The 22,117-nt window shown below is 35.0% G+C and overlaps 2 protein-coding genes across 2 annotated transcripts in view; one reads left to right on the top strand and one right to left on the bottom strand.

Annotated features, from left to right (window-relative positions):
• CAMKMT (calmodulin-lysine N-methyltransferase) overlaps positions 1-22,117 on the bottom strand; it is a gene marked incomplete at its 3' end in the record, with an annotated part of 438,709 nt that overhangs the window by 395,844 nt on the left and 20,748 nt on the right. The window lies entirely within an intron of this gene.
• LOC308273797 (ubiquitin-like protein NEDD8) lies at positions 19,464-19,706 on the top strand (the record flags this gene model as incomplete). The annotated part of the gene is made up of 1 exon (XM_080711139.1): positions 19,464-19,706. The coding sequence occupies one exon, from the start codon at positions 19,464-19,466 to the stop codon at positions 19,704-19,706; it is 243 nt and encodes an 80-aa protein (XP_080567265.1).

The following is a 22,117-nucleotide window of genomic DNA, read 5'->3' as shown; positions in this document are numbered from 1 at the left end:
GGCTACTAAATATCTGGCCTAAAAGACTAAAACATTATGGTTGTAGTAAGTAAGTGGTAAAGTATGTTCTTGGCAAGAGTGAAGCCCCAGCACAAAACGAAACAACCCTAAAATATTACTATAGAACCTATGGGCTCCCGATCAGTGACAAGACTATCTGCCTGCGTGTGTGTGTGTATGTATATGAGTGAGGCTCTAACCCAGAGCCTCACTCATGCTCTACCAATCAGCTATGGCTAGAAATATACATATATAATGTCTAAAACATAATAATTGTACAACTCATGGCCAAATATTAAATGTGTCTTTTAGAGTTCTGTAGTGGTTCCACATTTCTAATTACAACTCCTTTGAAACCATCATCTTTACTCCCTCCCACATCCCCATGGTAGGGGTATCTCTCTCTTCTCTAAATATTTCCCTCTCACTGTCATTAACTTTAGATTTTGAGATAAAGAGAAATCAAGCAGTTAAATGGGGGTATACCATGACTTTAATGCACACAATCACACAAGTGGAAAACAACAGACTAAACCACCATTCTGTGCTTGTAATCAGCTCCCAGAATGAAGGGCATCACTGGTTCCATTAAATGATTTTTAAACTACTTTCCAAGTTGTATTTTTAGGATAGTTTGAGAGTGTTTCTTGTTACTTGAATTAGTGATTATTTACTTTAGTGCAAAATAGTATTAGAAAGCTTGCAAATAATTATTGTCTTGATCTAAAACACTCATCTAATATAATTCAACAAGGAAACAACAAATTAAAACTGAGTTCTATTATTAAAGAACTTAACCAAACATAACTAGCCAAAATTTAACAAGTGCTTTTATGTGCCCGATCCTAGGAAGAGCACTTTTTATGCAATATCTCTAATTCTCACAACTCTGCCAAATAATGGGTTTTTTTAGGTACCAGATAAGAAAACCCAAGTGAACTAAATAACTTCCTTAACAACACATAACTAAAATATGCTTGAACCTAGATTTCAATTTAGTGAATTTAAGTCTAAATATACATTTGTGTAACCACTGCCATACGTAAGCTCTCACTTATTTAATAAAAACTTGAAATCTACATGACATAGCTTTTTATAGTAAGTAGAGAAATCTTGAACCTCAGTTACCCCATTAAATATTAGTATTTGACTTAAACAGCCAAACTAAAGTAACAAAATAGGAACTCCCAATATCTCTAAAATATTAGGATAATGACCAGAGTCCCAATGATGCATGCTAGATATGGAAAACTAACCAGTGAAAAAGGAAGATATATAAAATAAAAATATGGGAATTTGAAGATTTGTACCAATTTCTGGTAATGGTTATGTAGAGAGAAGGACGGGGGGAAAGAGAGAAAGGAAAAACTGAGATTAAAGAGGTTACAAAGGAAGCCAGGTGTGGTGGTGCACGCTTGTAATGCCAGCATTTGGGAGGCTGAGACAGGAGGATCACCCTGTTCACAGACAGCTTCAGCTACTTAGTGAGGCCCTTTGCAACTCAATGAGACCCTGTTTCAAAATTAAAAAAAAAAAAAAATAGTGCTGAGGTGTAGCTTGGAAGTAAAATGCTCGTGGGTTCCATTACAAAAAAAAAAAAAGTGTGAAGCCCTAAAACAGGATTAGGATCTTTAAAGTCTTTTAAGGAGGAGTCAGATCATATAGCCCCAGATAAATTCAATTTATAGATGTAAATGCAAAAATCTAGAGAAATGAAATATTTTCAAGGTCTAAAATACTCATTTAAGCATAAAATGTAAATTTCTAAGTCTTTAGAAATGCTGAAAACCAAATGTAATTTTTTTTTTTTTTTTTTTTTTGGTACTGGGGTTCCTGGAAACCCTTCTACCTCAGGGCTACACGCCCAGACCTATTTTATACTTATTATTTGGAAATGGTCTCTTAAGCCAGTGTGGCTGGCTTCGAACCTGCGGGATCCTCCTGTCTCCATCTCCCAAACGCGAACCTGCTCTTCAAACCTGCGCGATCCTCCTGTCTCCGCCTCCCAAGTGCGGGGATTACAAGCGTGCACCACCACACCCGGCCCAAATGTAATATTTAATTCAATAATATATTGAATATGCCTAACCTAGTACTTGGTACATAGTAATCACACAGACATGTAATGAATGAATGAATGAACAAATTCTGAACCAGAATATTATTCATAAATAAACCTACCTTAACCAATATGGATGCCCAGGTATATTATGTACAAAGGATTTTTCACAAAAATTACAAATTATATTTGCTCAAATAAGAGAAACATTTTATAAAACAAAATAATTCAATTCTCTACTTTTAGAAAACCTAACTAGTAGAAACTAACTAGTAAGTATAATAGTTAAGGCCTTTTCTTGAGAACTCAATACTAAAGGTAAGTATCCAAAAAATGAGATTTCTTTTATTAAGGTTATATATAAGTCCATCAGGAAAATCTTAGCCAAGAGTTCTTTACTACTTTAGAACTATCAGGTTTTTTTTTTTAAATTATTCTATGCAATGAAAATTTCACAAAAAAAGCATTTGCTTCATTTCCTGGGGGTGAGCCCAAATTCACTAATCCTTGAACACACCACTTTTTAAAATCTCTTAAAACCTCTTTAATCTTGAGTTCTTTTGCTACTCCATCAGTGTCAGATAACAATTACTCCTTGTCTCAGCAATCCTTCTTTTTTTTTTTTTTTTAAGTACTGGGGATGGAATCCAGGGGCATTCTACCTCTGAGCTACACCCCTGCCCTATTTATTATTATTTTCAAACAGGGTCTCACTGAGTTGTGGAGGGCCTCACTAAGTAGCTGAGGCTGTCTGTGAACCTCGATCCTCCTGTCTCAGCCTCCCAAATGCTAGGATTACAGGCATGTGCCACCACGCCCGGCTAGTAATCCTTCACTCGTTAATGAAGTTAGTTCTCCAAATTACTACACTAGAATTTTAGCATACTAAAGACTACATGACTAAAATATTGCTTTGAATAAATTACAGTATGTTCCATTTTAAGTGAAATGATAACATATAAATCTACCTTTGGACTTTGGAACTTGGTGGTTGATTTTTGATCTGGATTTTACATCTTCCATGGTTTTCATTTGCATAAAAGTATCCTTACATATCATGTAAAGAGGCTTGTAAAATATACTGATCCCTGACTGATATTCAGATATTTTCACTTACTGTTTATGATAAGCTAACCTCATATTTGTTAGGACACACATATTATTGCTGGATTTCTGGTGTTATATTCTACTTCTTTGCTAGCACATAAGAAAGTACTGAGCCATATTCCCTAACAGTTTCAAACTTTTCTACAGAAATATAAAAACCAAAGTTACATAAAGAAAATGTGCTAAAAATGTACACAATTCCCCGCTCTTTGTTGCACTTCCACAACAGTTCTTTCATGTCAATTAAAATATAACATTATAATGTATTAAATTATTTGTCTATGCTATTAAACTATCAGCCACTTGATAACAAGTAGATATCTCCCTTTATTATCCAAAGAACTAAGAATAACTAGCATAGCAAATATTAATTAACTCCTTAACAAAATATTGGCAAGTCTAATCTAGAAAAACACTAAAAAGTATAATCAAGGGAGGTTATCAGAAATGGAACTCTCTGCCAAGAAATTGCAGAACTGTGACTTGCTATTCGGTGTTTTAGTTTCAATCTTGTTTTTGCCTCCCCTTTCATTCAGTTGTTCACTGTCAGAGGGACTTTACCTATGTAGTTAATATTATGCATTTTGTACTTAAACCTATCATGTTATTCTCTATTTCAAGTCCTTGAAGACTATTCATGACATCATTCTAGAAGTCTTTGCTAGACACAGCCAGCCTCGGCTACTCAGTGAGGCCCTCCACAAGTGTCTTTTATCTAATGATAGTGCATAATATGCATACATTTAAGAATTGACTTGCAGGAGAAAAAGATATATGTGTATACTCAAGACCATAGAAATGGGAGCATTAAGAAGCTAGGTGTGGTAGTGCACACTTATAATCCCAGCATTTGGGAGGCTGAAACAGGAGGATCATGGTGCGCAGACAGCCTCAGCTACTGAGGCCCTTTGCAACTCAGTGAGACCCTATTTCCAAATAAAGAATAAAAAATAGGGCTAGGGGTATAGTTCATAGGTACACTACCCCTGGGTTCCATCCCCAGTACCGAAAAAAAAAAAAAAAAGGAAAAGAAAAGAAACGGGAGTTTTAAGACTGAAATTATTCAACATTAACTATTCTCATCCTTAATTTTGTGTTAAACAGTGTTTGCCTCTACTTAGAAGGACTTATGATTATTTACAGCCTTAATGTAAAGCCAGATGGCACTGAAAGCAGATTGAGTTAGGTACCAATAATATGCTCTAGAGAAGCTATATTTACTCTACATCTTTAAGCACTTCCAAGTAATTCTCATGAGCTATTTTAGGTCATATTACAGATTATAACTATGACAGAAACCAAATAGTAATTTCCTAATAAAAGAGGATGTGATTTTGCATACACACACACACACACACACACACACACACAAACACACACACACACAAACACACACACACACAAGTTACCTCCAGAGATATCTGACAATATCTGAAGATATTTTGGTTTTCACAGCTAGGGTTACTGACATCTAGTAAGTAAAGGCCAGGAATGTTACTACAATGACAGGTCCTGTCCCCCACCACCAACAACACCAAACAAAGAACTGTCCTGACCAAAATATCACAAGTGCTGAGGTTCTAAAATTATCCAGTGCCTGTTCTTGATTAAGTAATATTCTAATATAGGTAGAATTTTCCATTTTCTCCATTCATATATTTAATATTGGTATGAATTCACAGAGTTCAATTTTACCCAAGGAGTCACAATTTGTTTCTGTCATTACTTATTTTGATGTTTAAATTGCCTCCAATGTGGTCAATAGTAATTCCTTAAGCCAGCTCCTATGTCTTTTGGGCATATGTCAATCACTCTTTGAGTATTTTTACTTTATGACATAAAATGACCATCACTAGTGTCAGCCAATTCTTCAAAGGGCTCGGTTCTTTCTGGCAGAGAATATTTAAAAACCAAAGTGGTATTATGTTCACTGTTAACAGACCAAGATAAAGCTAGGAAATATTCCATCCCTACCACAAAGACACATCTATCTGTCTGTCTGTCTGTCTGTCTGTCTGTCTGTCTATCTATCTATCTGAGCAATAATTTGATACGGATCCCTTCATTTCCAATCTTAACACCATAGAACTTATTTTAGCCTTCCCCCATAGTTACTTATATGTAACTCCCTTTTGTTGACACCAGAAAAATTTGGCTCCCATTATCCTCAATGAATTCATCTATTTGCTTAATCATCCTCTCTTAATAAGTAACCAAATGTCCTGCTGCAAAGCAGAAAACTCAACCTCAGATGCACCTACCTCTACCTTCCCAATTTCTACCCATAGGCAAGCCTAAACCTTCACTCCAACACAGGGAAAGGAAGGAAAGCCAGTTAGAATATTTTACCTGGGCATGCCACTTCCATGCTCACTCCTACAGCCAATTGAACATTTGGCCTCAAAGCAAAGAGGAAAACTGAGCCAAATTTACTAATAAATGCATGAAAGTACAAGTTTTTGCTATATCTGATATATAGAAAAGAATTCTAGGTTTCCCCAAAATGAAAAACTTAAAACTGTCCTATTTTAAAAACAACATATGTAATATATATATCATAACATAATAAAAATGGGGTTCCATCTCTTGAAAGAGTCTACTGTAAAACACAGGCAAATAACTTATTAAAAACTTATTTAAAATAACTTATTAAATATGGACAAAATAAAAGTGTTGTTTCTAAAAGGAATGTGAGAAGCCTCTGGAAGAATTTGTTTCACAGATTTAAAAAGATCATAATTTAAAATCAGTATATTACAAAGATTTGCATAGGTATACATTGATAAATTAACATTAAAAAGCATTTACAGTTAATCTCCCTGGGAAACATTATTAAAAGAAAAAACAGAAAAGATAAACATGTCCCAAAAATGTGCTAAATGGACACACAAAAACACTGGTGCAACATTAAAGGAACTGAATAGTGAAAAGTCTAAAATAATACATGGGGTTGGGACTATCCAAAATAATATGAATAGTAATACCTCTTATTATAGATCAAATTATAACTCCAAACTCACCACTTACTATGGCATAATTTAAACAATAGGGTCTATATAGGTTTCCCTTTTAAAATTATAACTATAAAAAGACAACTACATTTAATCCATAGAAGGGAAGATAACAAAGGTGCTTGGCTAAGAACTTTCAATATAATGCTGTAATAAAAAGCAGGAAATATAATGAGAAGCACACTAAACACAAAGGGAAATGCCCAACTGTCAAGAAAACCTTGAATTCTATTACTTGTTTAGTATCCTTTCAACCTCACAACCCTACAACCTTAACTAGGTACCCCAGTTTTATGTGAAATGTGGCCTCTTGAAAACGAGATACTTTATTTATGAAACAGATTGGTTCAACTATCATAACACAAAAGCTTAAATTTTAGGCAGGGTTAAATTTTTAGGGGCTACTTAGTTAATACAGAAGGCCAAATCTTTCCTTCTACTTGTTACCAAACAAGTTCTATTAGACATTTGAGAATAACTATAGTTTAATATATGTTCCAGAGGCATTATTTATTCATTTATTTTTCTTTCTGAAAGCAAATTATGATATAATTCATCATTTGGTTCCTTTTGCATATATGCTTCCTTTTAAAAATTTACAAATGAGTTTTTATTATCAATAGATAAGCTGACAGTCATTTTAAAATAATTTTACATTTATTTTTAAAATATTTATTACATTTTCCCCAACAGTAACAAAAACTTGAAACAAATCAAACAATGCAAAGACTAATTTTTCCTCTATCATCTCTCTTCATGTCCCATTTCCCTGAAAAATACTGGCGACTTGGTATACATGTTTTCATAATTTTTCCATGTTCACAAATTTTAATAAGAATGTAATTACATCATATACATTATTCAACTCACCTAACAATACATCTTGTATTTCTCTCTAAAATACAGCATATAAGTTCATTCATTCTTCTTGTGACTTAATAATCCATCATATGGATACCCTATAATTTACTGTGATTCCATCAGGGATGGGAGTAGAGCCATCACACTGTTTTCAGGCTATGTTCCTTTTCTATCAAATAATTCTATAATGAACATCTTTGTATATCTGCACTTAATATACTTGAGTACAAATATCATAAAAAAATAGGATTTCTGGGTCAAAAGGAATAAAAAATGATACTTAGATTTTTTTAAAACCCTGGATTTGGAAATATTTATATGTAAAATAGTTTGACTAGAAAATAACAAAATTTAAATAATCAAAATTTAGTAGCTGTTTCAATGAATGGCTCTAAAAGATTATTAAAATCCTTTCTGGAATACTAGCTATAATAATCTATATGAAAAAAAATTAAGTCACTCATAATATTCACTTTCTCCTCCTACTAAGCTCTTTGCAAAGGAGAAACAGAATCAAAGCCTCTAAAACAGAAGAAAAAGTAACCAGGAAAGATCATCCTAAAAGCATAAAGACCTTGAGAAGGAACAATATCAGGCAGGTACAGAGTTATATTAAGTGACAGAGGGAACAAAGAGAAAGAAAAGAGTAACATTAAGTAGATTTTTAAAAGCTAGCATTAGCAGGTAGGGGAAGTACTTAAGGGATTGCTGGTGGTCTGAGTGGGAAATTTAAGCAAAGAAAGCAATTCATGAGGAATAGGGTGTGCTATCTGAATGTATTTTGGAACCACTTGTTAAAATATATTGCACTGACCAAAAAACTAGGTGAATAGACACTTAGTGCTTTCCTAGCAAAAGATATTTGGAGGGGAAAAACATCACTAAAATGTGACAAAATGACATTTATTCCTTTTTAAATACAAGTAACATCCCTAATAAAGGACAAGATAAAATATATGTAGTATATATATATATATACATTTATGCAAAACAGTATTAACATAAGATATATTACTAGAAGAAAAAAAAGCCATGAAATGGAATTTCAAGGGCACTAAAGGCATGGGCCATTTAAAGGAATTCTTTTTTTTCTTTTTTGGTACTGAGGACAGAATTTTCACTCTCAGCCTTATGTTTTATTCTCTATTTTGAAACAAGGTCTTACTAAGTTGCAGAGAGCCACATTAAGTAGCTAAGGTAGGCCTCCAACCTGTGATCTTCCTGTCTCAGCCTCCCAAGTACTGGGATTACAAGCATGCACCACCATCCCCAGCTATTTAAAGGAATTCTAGTGTAAGCTATTTTGTATATTGAATATATTATAAAAATTAAAAATCATACCCTAATTTACTTATATAAATTATTCTTGAGTATCCATTATATCCCAGGCACTGTATATATACAAATAAAACTGTAAGCTCTCTTGGAACTTACAGTCTAATGAGTGAGCTAGGTATAATAATAATAGAGTATTATACATTTTAATGGCATGTCAAATCTTAAAAAGTCTACAGGTAAACATGTAAAGATGAACTTTAGCTTAGCTTTAAAAAGGATTTACAGAAGAGGTGACATGTAAATTAGATTTACAGAGGAGGTGACATTTAAATCTTGAAAACTAAAGAATTCAGAAAGGAAATAAGAAATAATGTCTAAAATTTGTGCAAAGCCTTGGTGACTTACCTCAAGTATAGATTTGATAAGAACTATAGTCATACACTTAAATTATTAAATTTTTGTTAAATTATTTTTATCTTATTACAGAATTTATCAGATTGATATACATATATGTGATAAAGATGGTATAGATGTTAGAGTGAATCCACATATAAACTCTCTAAAAAACTCACCAATTCATGAGAGACCTGACATCCAGGGTTTCCCAAGAAAGAGCACAGCCAGATCACCCTACAGAGAAACCTGTTTCCAACAAGCTGTAGATTCCAATCATTTTCACAGTACACAAGTGTTGAGGATCACCAGATATTTGGTGAAAGCTTCTATTATGAAAAACAGAGGCCAAAATAAATAAACAAACAAAACAGAATAAGTAACTTGAAGGAAACAGACTATAAAAAAAAGAAGAAACATGAAACAAATGCTAAAGCGGGGGAGAACTAAAAATACCAAAAAAAATGAAGTTATCAACTGAGATAGGAGGATTTCAGCCAGCCTCAGCAACTTAGCACGGCCCTCTGCAACTTAGTGAGACCCTGTCTCAAAATAAAAAAATGAAATAGGGCTGAGGATGTAGCTCAGAGGTAGAATGCCCCTGGGTTCAATCTCCAGTGCAAAACCTTGATGACATCTCAGTATACACAAACACACACAGAAAGAGAAATTAAAAATCAACAGAAAGACTAAAAATAAAATTATGAAAATATCCCTGAGAGTAAAGAAAAAGTCAAAGAAAGAAAGTCACAAAGCTACTTCAAAAACCTGCCCTGGATATATATGCTAATGGAAAATGAAAGTTCCATAAAGAGAAAAAAGAGGAAAAGAAATCATTAAGAAAATATTTCAAGAAAACTTCCCAGAACCAAAAATTATGACTTTCTGAATTTGAAGTACCTACAAATGTCCAGCATGTTGTTTGAAAATGGAGCCACATCATGATATCATGAAATTTTGGAAAACTAGAAATAAGAAAAACTTCTATCAGGTACCAGAGGAAATCAACAGTTTTCATTAAAAAATGATAAAGAATTGGAAAAGCATTAGACTTTTCATCCAACACTAGAAGATACAATGCATTGCAATAAAATTTTGAAGAGAAAATTATTTAAAATTCTATCATTTTATTTCAACCTAAGTATCACAAAGCCTCAAAAAATTACTTCCCCTTTCCTTAGGAAGAGTTTACAATCCTATAAAAAATGGAGTAAACAAATAAAAGCCATGGGATTTAGGAATGAGATCCAACGCAGAAGAAATGTAATGAATTGCGTGTGGTGATGTACACTTGAAATCCTAGCACTTCAGAGGTTGACACAGAAGGAGCACAGGTTCGCAGCCAACCTCAGCTACTTAGTTAGACCCTGTTTCAAAGTAAAGAATAAAAAATAGGACTGGGGGTGTAGCTCAGAGATAGAATGCCCCTGGGTTCAACCCTCAGTACTGGGAGAAAAAAAAAAGAAATGTAATAAATCTTCAGGATAACAGAAGTAAGATTTCAAGATGAAAGTTTGTAGACCTAGAGATCAGTGTCTTCAGAAAAGACTTCAAGTACATTAAATTGATGGTCTAAAATAGAAATTAGAGCTGAAAATAAACTAAACCTTAAAAATATATAAATAAAATCATGTCCTAAGACAATTTAGACAAAATTCTACTTAATGTCATTAGAGTAACTCAAGCAATTTTTTGCCAATATTCTAAAAATTGTCAGCAGGGTAAATTCTTCATTGGTAGAAGCAATGGAGTTAAATTATTTTTAAAAGATATTTGCTGGTGATATTTACGATATTGTTCACAGTCATCCAAGTACCTGGATGCATCAGACACTGAGAAATTTATCCAGAATTTAATACTCAGTAGTTTCTTCAACATGTGTAGAAAGAATGTTTTATTCCTTTGTAGTGGTTCAAAGTTGAGAAATCATTTTGAGAATTGAAAATGCAGGACAGTACATAATAGGTAGTTAATAAACACTTGTTGAGATTGTTTTCTTTTCCAATCTATAAATAAATAAGAAGAAGCAAATAAAGATCAAGTTAACTTTATATTTTATGTATTATATTTAATACATATTATAAATACACAGATTGTATGCATGCACACACACAAAAACTCACATTTTAAATTTCTTCTGAAGCTCTATGTTAGTTTTCAACTTTACTTTTTTATTTATTTAATTTTTTTGCAGTACTAGGGATTGAATCCAGGGGCATTCTACCTCTCAGCTACACCTCCAGCCCTATTTTTTTATTTCTTATTTGGAAACAGCAGTCACTAAATGGCTGAGGCTGGCCACGAACGTGCAATCCTCCTGCCTCCGCCTCCCAAATATTAGGATTACAAGCATGTAATCCACGCCCAGCTTCAACTTTATTTTTAAAACATATTTCAAAATTTAAGTTTCAAAAATATTGTTTGTTGAAACATTTAATATAAATATTTGTTAATAGTAGTTGCCACTTATAAATAGTATAGAAAATGCTATTAACTATTGATTAAAAAAAGACATCATCAAAAAAATTTACCAGCTAGGTACCATGGCACACACACCTGTAATCCTAGGAGGCAGAGGCAAGACAATCACAGGTTTGAAGCTAGCCTGGCAAGCTTTGACGCTAGCTAGTTTAGCAACACCTTGTCTCAAAATAAAATGAAAAGCTAAGGATATAGCTCAATGGCAGAGCACCATGGGTTCAATACCCAGAACTGAAAGAGAGAGAGAAAAATTAACAAGCATTTTATTTAATTACTTTTAATAAACAAAATGACTAATAACTAATTACTCTTATGTAGATAAAAACCTAAAAAATAAAGACAAACACATCTTAAATGCTTCCACATATATAGTATGCACCAAGGTTACAAATTCGAACATTCATGGATATAGTGGTGAGGGTCAATGTAAAATAAAGAACCTGATCACTCCAGATGTGTGGTTGATTACCAACCACATAAGCTTAAACTCAGGCAACTAGATCATTTTCTAAGAAGTGGAAATCTGGGAATTTATATAAATGTTCCTTAAAAATCTTGGCAATAATTTATTTCTTCCAATTATTGCACTAGCTACACAAAACATATATGTACCCTAAATTCAGTTCCTATTAGTTTACGGGGTTTGTGGTATATATCCTCTAAAACTGAGACCTAGATTTACCTCTTTGTTATGTAGAATAATTCAACTACAAATACGCTTACATAGAACGAGCGGATTTGAGTGTGATTAGGGATTCAAATGAATCAATGCATACCTAACTGAGTTCCACTTGAACCAAGCTCTGTACAAGGTACTATGGTGAAATAAACATGTACAACTGGATATAAATCATTAATATAAGCTTCCAGTCTTTCTTCCTTTATTTTCTAAACATACACATATAATTAATCTTCCAAACTGGGACACTTTTTTTTTTTTTTTTTTTTTTTGGTGGTGCTGGGGTTCCTGGAAGCCCTTCTACCTCCGGGCTACACTCCCAGACCCATTTTTACATTTTTATTTGGAAACAGGGTCTCCTAAGCCAGCGCGCGCGGCTGGCTTCGAACCTGCATGATCCTCCTGTCTCTGCCACCCAAGCGCGGGGATTACAAGCGTGCGCCACCACACCTGGCAAACTGGGACACTTTTGAGAGTGACAGGAGGCACTGTTAATAATCATTCTAAGAAAACTAAGATGATGCTAGGCAAACCAGGCTACACAGCCACCGTAACCAGAAGAACCCTCTGCCCCAGCCTGCCTATCCAGGCTCATGTCCTCCTAGGAAGATCCTGCCTTGACAGGCTTGTTCTTCCCTTAGTTCTGGGATAGAGAAGCATTGGGAAAGGGGGTAAAAAGGAAGAGGCGGACTTTCTTATCATAAATACAGAATTAGAATACTTTTCTGGGGCTTTTTTATGTGATCATTTTGTATTTAAGAGGTATAGAACCAGCAGCAATGTGGGAGTGGAAATAGATGGGAAAGGGGAAATGGGAAATGAAAAGGAAATTTTTTTTAAGATTGTATGTGCTTCCTTAATCAAGAGACATAAAATGCTCAAGTTTTATTTGAAAATTATTTTTGTTGGATGGACTTTTAATGCCCTGTGATACTAAGCCAAAGATTTTATAAATATTGGAGACCTATAAGACACAATCCCTATAATCAGAGGAGTTAAATTTTACTTGGGGAGAAAAAGATGAACAAATAGCTTTCTATTTCTCAATTGTATATAATGGCAGTCCACTCAATCCCCACTAAATTCTGATTAAGTGACCAAATACTCAAATTTAAAAAAAAATCCAAGATTAGTAAAAAAAATACTATTAGTATTCTTTTGCTTATCACACAATTTAAAATGATAATTTGTGAGCCAGGCGTGGTGGCGCACACTTGTAATCCCCACACTTGGGAGGCTGAGACAGGAGGATCATGCAGGTTCGAAGCCAGACTCAGCTACTTAATGAGGCTCTCAGCAACTTAGTGAGACCCTGTTTCAAAAATAAAATATAAAATAGGACTGGGAGCATAGCCCGGAGTTAGAAAGCCTCTGGGTTCCACCCCAGTACCACACACACAAAAAAAATGATAATTTGTGTGTGTGTGTGTGTGTGTGTGATATTTTATATATTTTTTCCTGTTTTTAGTTGTAAGTCTGAGTTTCACTATTTTGTCTAGTCAAAAATTGAGTGATGCCAACTGTCACGGGCTCCTGGGAAATGGCAGTGACATAGAAGTCTGGCCTTCAGAATACAGAAGGGCAGAGGGCAGAGGCTTCAGACAAACCACGCATTCACCACCTGACCCAACATACTAGAACACACAGTATGAGCATGTAGAGAGTCTACAATATACATAATTCACCCACATTTTCAGATTCTTATCCAGACAGGATGACTTGAAAGCTTTCCTCATTCCTTCCCACCTCACTAGGACATGGCACAAATACTCAGATTCAGAGCTGGGTATGGGGATTGGAGGGTGAGAGGAAAGAAAAGGTGAGGCACCTATAGCATAAGCACTAAAGCCATTCGGTCATCAAACATGTCGTTCACATCAAGCATCATAATAAAACATGCAGACCATCAAATATCCAAATTTCCATGGCAATTCTCTGTAGAAAGGCTGCCTAAGAACAAACAAAGCATGCTAAAGACAAACATCCTTTTAGTTGAGTTCTTTGTTTGTCTTATGTTTATATAAGCAATGTTAAAACATAGCTATGGCCATAAGCTTGAGAAATGTCTTGGAGAAAAGGTTATATAAAAACATAAATCATTATTAGTATTGTAGTATTGTCACCAAAAGCAGCATTCCTAAAAAAAACTGAAATAAAACCCACATTTGGTTTAAGACTATTACAAGAAAATAATGCATTCTTTCTCTACTATCCTCACTCCCCAAATCCCCACTCCATTAGATTGTCAACTACCTTTCAGAAACCCTAGAGAGCCCATTTTCCAGTGACCTTTAATCAGTCTCCTCTGAGATATAATCTGCTGCACAGAATTATTTTCCACTTGCCAAAGTTATTTTCTAGCCCTCCAAGTTACCACTTAAAGTTTTCAATTCTCATCATAAACTTTTGAAAATTTACTTCTCAACATTTTGGGGAGATGTAACCATCAAGAAGTATAGTAAAATAATTCAAAATTCTTTTGTGATCATTTACTAACATTCAAGTGAGTTACATTGTTTAGGGTATCAGTTGCCTCTCACCCCTTGCAAAGCTAAGATTATTTTATAGAATAATATTTACAGAGTTCCTGACAAGTACTGTAAGAAATGTAAAGTAATGATAGCTATCTGAAAGATGATAGAGCAAGGAGTACTATTCATATTTACTCAGGAAAAAAAAAGACTTGCTTGGCATATCTTCTGTTAAAATATGAAGGCACCTAAATTAAGAACATGCCTTCAGATGCTTAGAAGAGAGAAAAACTAGTAGGTTTTTAAAAAGACAAGTTCTGAAGTACCTTTCAGTAATGCTGTGCTGATCAGAGCATATGCATCCAGAATGGATTACAGAGTTTATTTAAATCTTTGTTTCATTATTAAAAGAAATTTCAGCCAGGTGTGGTGGCACACACTTGTAATCCCAGTTCTTGGAAGGCTGAGACAGAAGATTCACAGGTTCAAGGCCAGCCTCGGCTATTTAACGAGGCCCTCTGCAACTTAGACCCTGTTTTAAAATAAAGAATAAAAAATAGGATTAGGAGTGTAGCTTAGAGATAGAATGCCCCTGGGTTCGATCCCCAGTATTGAAAAAAATAAAAGACTGCTATATTGGGAAAGTAATACATTAACATCTAACATTCTATAAGCTCCTTAGACAAAAGTACTATTTGAAAACAATTTTTTATATTTTTTGACAAGTAAAATGAATCGCTCCTTTATTTCACAGTGCTATCCTAAGCAATATGAGCTTTTATCACAACTTTCAGCCAAAAATATTAATACTCGGAAGTTAAGAGTATATTTTCAGAGCTGGGCGTGGTGGTGCATGCTTGTAATCCCTGCACTTGGGAGGTGGAGACAGAAGGATCACGCAGGTTCAAAATCAGCTGTGCTGGCTTAAGAGACCCTGTTTCCAAATTAAAAAAAGATAAAAAAAAATTTAAATAGTATAAAATAGGTCTGGGAGTGTAGCCCAGAGTGTAGAAGGGAGTGTAGAAGGGCTTCCGGGAACCCCAATATCACACACACACATAAAAAAAAAGAGTATAGCCGGGCATGGTGGCTCACGCTTGTAATCCCCGCGCTTGGGAGGCAGAGATAGGAGGATCGCGCAGGTTCGAAGCCAGCCGCGCGCGCTGGCTGAGGAGACCCTGTTTCCAAATAAAAATGTAAAAATGGGTCTGGGAGTGTAGCCCAGAGGTAGAAGGGCTTCCAGGAACCCCAGTACCACCACCAAAAAAAAAAAAAGAGTATATATTTAAGATGAAAGTTACATTTTTTCTACTTATAAAAGTAATGCATGCCATAAAAAATGCAATGGTACTAAAAAGTATAAAGAGCAAATAACAAATACCCCAACAAAACAATGAGCACTGAGACACAGTTCCCTAAACAGTCATAGCTACTCACATGCTTAATAAGTGCATGTTTTACAGAAATGAGATCACATTTATTGTAACGATTTTTAATCTACCATTTTTAGAGACCTTCAATGGCTATTTTATGGATTACCCATAATTAGCCTGTTATCTAAAATTTAAATTTTTTCATTTATTCATCATGTTGCGCTGAATCCCTTAACACACAGTTTTGTATATGGCTTCTTTTCTTGTTTCTTTTATTATTATTTTGAAATAGAGTCTAAGTTGCAGAGGGCCTCACTAAGCAATTGAAGCTGGCTGTGAACCTGCAATCCTTCTGTCTCAGCCTCCCAAGTACCCAGCTTGGTTTCATTATTTTAAAAAGAAAATTGCTAATAAAAAATATGAATACACACATGTACAACAGCCAGCTTGGTTTCATTATTTTAAAAAGAAAATTACTAGTAAAAAATATGAATATACACACACGTACAACACTTTTATTTGAATGAGGACAATTTTTTTGTATCTCAGATGGCATTCTTGAAGCACTGATAAATCCACCAATATGACAGAAAAACTAAAAATCTGGACGTTACCTAAGACATTATTCAGATTCTTAAATGTAAATTAAAAAGTGGAAAAAAAATTGAGTACTAGGGATGGAACCCCGGGGTATTATACCTCAGAGCTACACCCCCAGCCCTATTTTTTCATCTATATTTTTGTGAAACAGGGTCTCACTGAGTTGCAAAGGGCCTCACTAAGAAGCTGAGGCTGTCCACCAATCGAGATCCTCTGGTCTCCGCCTGCCGAATGCTATAATTACAACCTAGCGCCACGACACCTGGCCTCATTTTTCATTTTAATAAGAATCTTTCCTTCAATAATACGTGATTACTAGCCCACAAGAGATCACTTCTAGATACATTACAAAATAGGCTCTACTGTTGGACCACTGGAAAAATCAAGAAACAAAGACCATAGACATGTGCATTAAAAGTCCAGGTGAGCCCTAGGTTTCACTGAGAAAAAAAAAATCCCCATTTTCATATAAAAGAGATATAAGGTAAAAAGTCTAAAAAATTGTTCAGAACATGAGATACCAACTAACCACAGAGTCCCATTATAGAGCCCAGTCAGAAGAAAAAAAATTATTTAAAAGAATAGCAAATGGGCCTGGTGTAGTGGCACACACTTGTAATCCCTGCACTTGAGAGGCAGAGACAGGAGGATCGCGCAGCTTCAAAGCCAGCCTTGCTGGTTTAAGAGATCCTGTTTCCAAATAAAAAAAATATAAAAATGGGTCTGGGGGTGTAGCCCAGAGGTAGAAGGGTTCCATCCCCAGTACCACCAAAAAAAAAAAAAAAATAGCAAATGGATTTTTACCAGCACATTCTCCAAATTTAATCTACAACATTAGCCAAGAATCTCGATTCATATAATAAAATGTATATATAATATATAATTAACTCATCTGCTCATGCTATCAAACAAATGTTAACATGGTTTTAAAATATACAAATGAGCCAGGTGTGATGGAGCATACTTGTAATCCCCGCGCTTGGGAGGCTGAGACAGGAGGATCGCACAAGTTCAAAGCCAGCCTCAGCTACTTAGTGAGGCTCTCAACAACTTAGTGAGACCCTGTTTCCAAATAAAAATATAAAATAGGTCTGGGAGTATAGCCCGGAAATAGAAAAGCCCCTTGGTTCCACCCCCAGTACCACCAAAAAAATAAAAATAAAATATACAAATGAAACTATTATACTCTGAAGCACAAAAGAGATTTTATAAATAACAATTTGATACTACCATACATAAATTTGGATAACTACTCCCTGAACAAAAACACATTTTTTAAAATACACTTCAGTTGAGGGAACAACTTTGGAGAAAGAGAAAATGGCTTTGAAAGAGACATAGCATGATGGGGCTTCTATGATTAGAGGTCAGGGGGACTGGCTAGAAAGGAGAGTCCGCCTACAGAGAAGGCAGAAGCAAGAAATCTGCTGCAGTGTTCACAAACAGGCACTCTTATTTCCCAAGGTGCCGGAGCGACATGCCAAGCATAAACACAGTAGCAGCCAGAAGCCTCGGGTGAGGCAGGGGTGTCGTCCTACATGTTTCCCTGGGTGGGATCATCTAAGCATGATCACGACTAGCAGGCACACCCTCTCTGCAGAGCAGCTTTCATTTCATAAAAAGAAGTAGGTTCTCAAGCAGTGGAAACCAAAGAATAAAACACACATACCTATCTCCAGAGATAATCAAAACAGGGAGTTGACTTTTGAAATCTTTTCCACAATGGCAAATACAAATATGCAAAAATAGGTTGGGATCATATACTGTACAGCATAACAAGTAGGTATGTAGAAATGATTGATTCTGTATGAAATTTATTTTTAATTTATCCCTACAATAAAAAATTCAAGCAGTGAAAGGGTACCACAAAAATACGGACTATTTTGAAGGTCAGAGATTTAAAAGCAATGCTTTTAAAACAATAAAAATAAATACAAAGAATATTTTCAAGTATTTCAGGAAATTAAACTAAAGGTCATTTATTTTTCAAAATTAAGATTTTTCCAAATCACTTTGGTTAAGGCATGACAAATTCCGAAACTAAGACTAACCCTTTTATCTTTACAATTTTACAGTGAATATTATCATAACTTGATTTTTAAATATGAGATTAATGGTTCTACTAAACCATAAATATATAGTATATATCATAATATATATCAGGTTTTTGTTACTGATATCTTAACTATTTGTATTATGTAGAAGTAACATTAACCTGGAAATAAATTTCTGAAATAAATGGATAATGCTATCTATTCTCTTACCCTATTATACTTTTTTCTTCATTTTAAATATCCTTTAGTATCCAATCACAATAGTGATTTAGAAATTGATATTCTTTTATACAACTTTTTATATTAATTAATTGGTTAATACAGCAAACATATCAGAAACAAATCAAATGGAAATGTATAAACATCTTTATATGTATATATGCTAAAAGCATATCACTATTATTCAAGTTATTCTGTTTTATACTGTGTTGAGACACAATTATGATTGTGGCGCCCTCTGCTGGGTTTTCTACTTACCAACTCAATTTAATACTACTATTAGCATAGTAAAACTAAACTTAGGCACCAGGTAAAAAAAAATCACTTTTTCAGTCCATGATCACTTTATGCCTAAAATTATATAAAAGTTATAAGCAATATTTACTTTATTATAATAGGACTTTACCAACATATTACTACTTGAAACATCAATACAGATTTTTCTGAAATAAAAAGAATAAATACATTAGTTACACCAACCAGGTGTTAACAGGTTTTATTTTTGTTGCCATTTCTATCACTTGGCATTATGGTTGAGTTTTGAAGACCTCAGTTTTTTTCAGAATACAGTACATGTTTTATTTTACAATAGATTTTAAATTATTATCAGTAAAAATATGGAACGCTTCACGAATTTGCGTGTCATCCTTGCGTAGGGGCCATGCTAATCTTCTCTGTATAGTTCCAATTTTAGTATATGTGCTGCTGAAACAAGCACTGAAGACCTCATTTATGACAAAATATTTTAATAAATTACTACTTGGGCAGTTTTATATAATTTTCCTGGTTTGTTAAATTCAATCAAAAGGAAGCGAACACAGCCACCGCAGCGGAGAAGCCTCGATTTATCTGCTTGCAGCCCCCGTCTGGGAAGAAAATGCTAATTAAAGTGAAGACACTGACCGGGAAGGAAATTGAGATTGACATTGAGCCCACAGACAAGGTGAAGCGAATTAAGGAGCATGTGGAGGAGAAAGGGAATCCCCCACAGCAGCAGCAGCTCATCTGCAGTGGCAAAGAGACAAATGAGGAGAAGAAGGCAGCTGAGTACAAGATTCTAGGAGGCTCAGTCGTTCACCTGGTATTGGCTGTGAGAGGAGGAGGTGGTTTCAGGCAGTGATGGACCTTCCCTCTGTTACACCTCCTTACCCTGTTGCTCATAATGAGGCAACATATATCCTTTTACTCTCTGGGACCCCAGAGTCACTGTCCCCTTACCTGAATGCCCAGTCTTATGTGTCTACTGGGGGGAGAATGTGAGGCTACAAGATGCAATGTTCCCGGCCCACAGAACCCTTGCTGGCTATTGGGCTTAGTTTGCAGTCCTGTGTGTTTCCCTCTTATGACTATGTCCCTGTTTTTTAATAAAATATTCCCTGGCCTCCTGGAAAAAAAATTCAATCAAAATATTTTAAAACAACAGAATAACTCTTTTGGTGTGTGTGTAGTACTGGGGGTGGAACTCAGGGGCTTTTCTACTTCCGGGCTATACTCCCAGACCTATTTTATACTTTATTTAGAAACAGGGTCTCACTAAGTTGCAGAAGGCCTAACTAAGTAGCTGACGCTGGTTTTGAACCTGTGCCACCATCCTCCTGTCTCAGCCTCCCAAGTGCTGGGATTACAAGAATGTGCCACCACACCCAGCTACAGAATAACTCTAAAAAAAAAAAAAAAATATATATATATATATATATATATATATATATATATATATGGTGTGTGTGTGTGTGTGTGTGTGTGTGTGTGTGTTGTGTGTGTATGTGAGACTGGGGATGGAACCCAGGGGCATTCTACCTTTGAGCTACACCCCTAGCCCAATTTTTCATTATTTTGAAACAGTGTCTCACTGAGTTGCAAAGGGCCTCACTAAGTAGCTGAGGCTGTCTGCAAATCGGGATCCTCCTGTTTCCACTTTCTGAATGCTGGGATTACAAGCGTATACCACCATGTCCGTCTTAATAATATATTTTTATTTAATTTTATTTTAACTAATATGTAAAAACAAAGTTGTACATATACACTAGTATGTGAGTAATAAATAGTTATGAATACTAAATAGCTATTACTCTTTGAATATCAACACTGAGAAATGCAATGCCTTATGTACTTTCTATACATTATATCCATCTTAAAATGTAAAAAAAAAATATGAGGGTCACAGTGATTATATAAATTGTTCAAGCTGAATTTCTCAGCCAGGATTCAAATGTAGGTGGGTTTTATTCCAAAGTTTCAAACATTCCTACCAATAAATAGACAGCAGAGAAAAATGTCCCTAACATGCACTTTCTTCACTTATTAATGCAACGCCAACTTGAGGCTGGTGGGGACAAGATGATTGGGGGGAGAGATGCAAGAAAACAGTAAGATGGCTACTCATGTGTAAAATAATAATCAAGACCTTGAGGAAATTATTTTTATTTTATATAATGCTGCCAGCTAGTGGCCCTATTTAACACTTAAGTCCCAACGAACAGTATTTGTTATATTATTGAATTAAAAGGTCTGTACTTCACATTCCAGGGTTATATTCTGAAATTATATATGCGCAAGGCTGACTTAATGATATTTAACATTACTCTAGAACTAAATAAGAATGTCTCCTCTACCACCATTAGCAACCCTTGCCTACTCCTTGCCTAGCCTCTGAAAAAAATGAGTTCCGCCTATGCAGGAGAGAATTCAGAAAGTGCCAACATGTAGAAACTAAAAGGTACACTTGTCACTGTCCATGAAAAAAAAACCTACCTTATTTTAAATACTTTAGGATAATTTTAGGATGTTTACAGATACCTTAGTGACAAAATATAACTTTCTATACAATCAAAAGTTTGTCATAAACTGGGTGTGGTAGCACATGCCTGTAATCGCAGTACTTGGGAGGCTGAGACAGGAGGATCACAGGTTCACAGCCAGCCTTAGCTACTTAATGAGGCTCTCTGCACCTTAGTGAAACCCTGTTTCAAAACGTAGAATAAAAAAATAGGGCTAGGGGTGTAGCTCAGAGGTAAAATGCCTCTGGGTTCATTCCTCAGTTCCAATAAAAAAAAAAAAAAAAGCTTGTCATAATGTGAACATAAAAATAAAATTATCACCTGAATATTACTGGGCAGTGTGCCATGCATGCCTATGCATTTCATAAAGTAGACTGCTAGCAAAGTATGTTGTTTAAATTTAGAAAATAAGTAGTTATAATTCTGAAATTTCTTTTGAGGAAAAAAAAGTGTCTGAGTACAATTTCAACATTTAAAGTGGTCCTATTTCAGTCAGGCATGTTGGTACAGTCCTGTAATCCCAGTACTTGGGAGGCTGAGACAGAAGGATCACAGGTTCAAGGATAGCCTCAGCAACCTAGCCAAACCCTGCTTCAAAATAAAAAATAAAATAGGGCTCTGGGATCTACCTCAGAGGCAAAACGTCCTTGGGTTGAATCCCCAGTACCACACAGGCATACACACACACGAACACACACACACACACACACACACACACACACACACACACACACACACACATAAACTAAAGCAG

Source organism: Muscardinus avellanarius, assembly GCF_963383645.1.
Source record: "Muscardinus avellanarius genome assembly, chromosome: 15".
Classification (NCBI taxonomy): Eukaryota; Metazoa; Chordata; class Mammalia; order Rodentia; family Gliridae; genus Muscardinus; species Muscardinus avellanarius.
The sequence above is the reverse complement of the archived record's forward strand: the minus strand, read 5'-3'. Positions and strand labels throughout refer to the sequence as shown.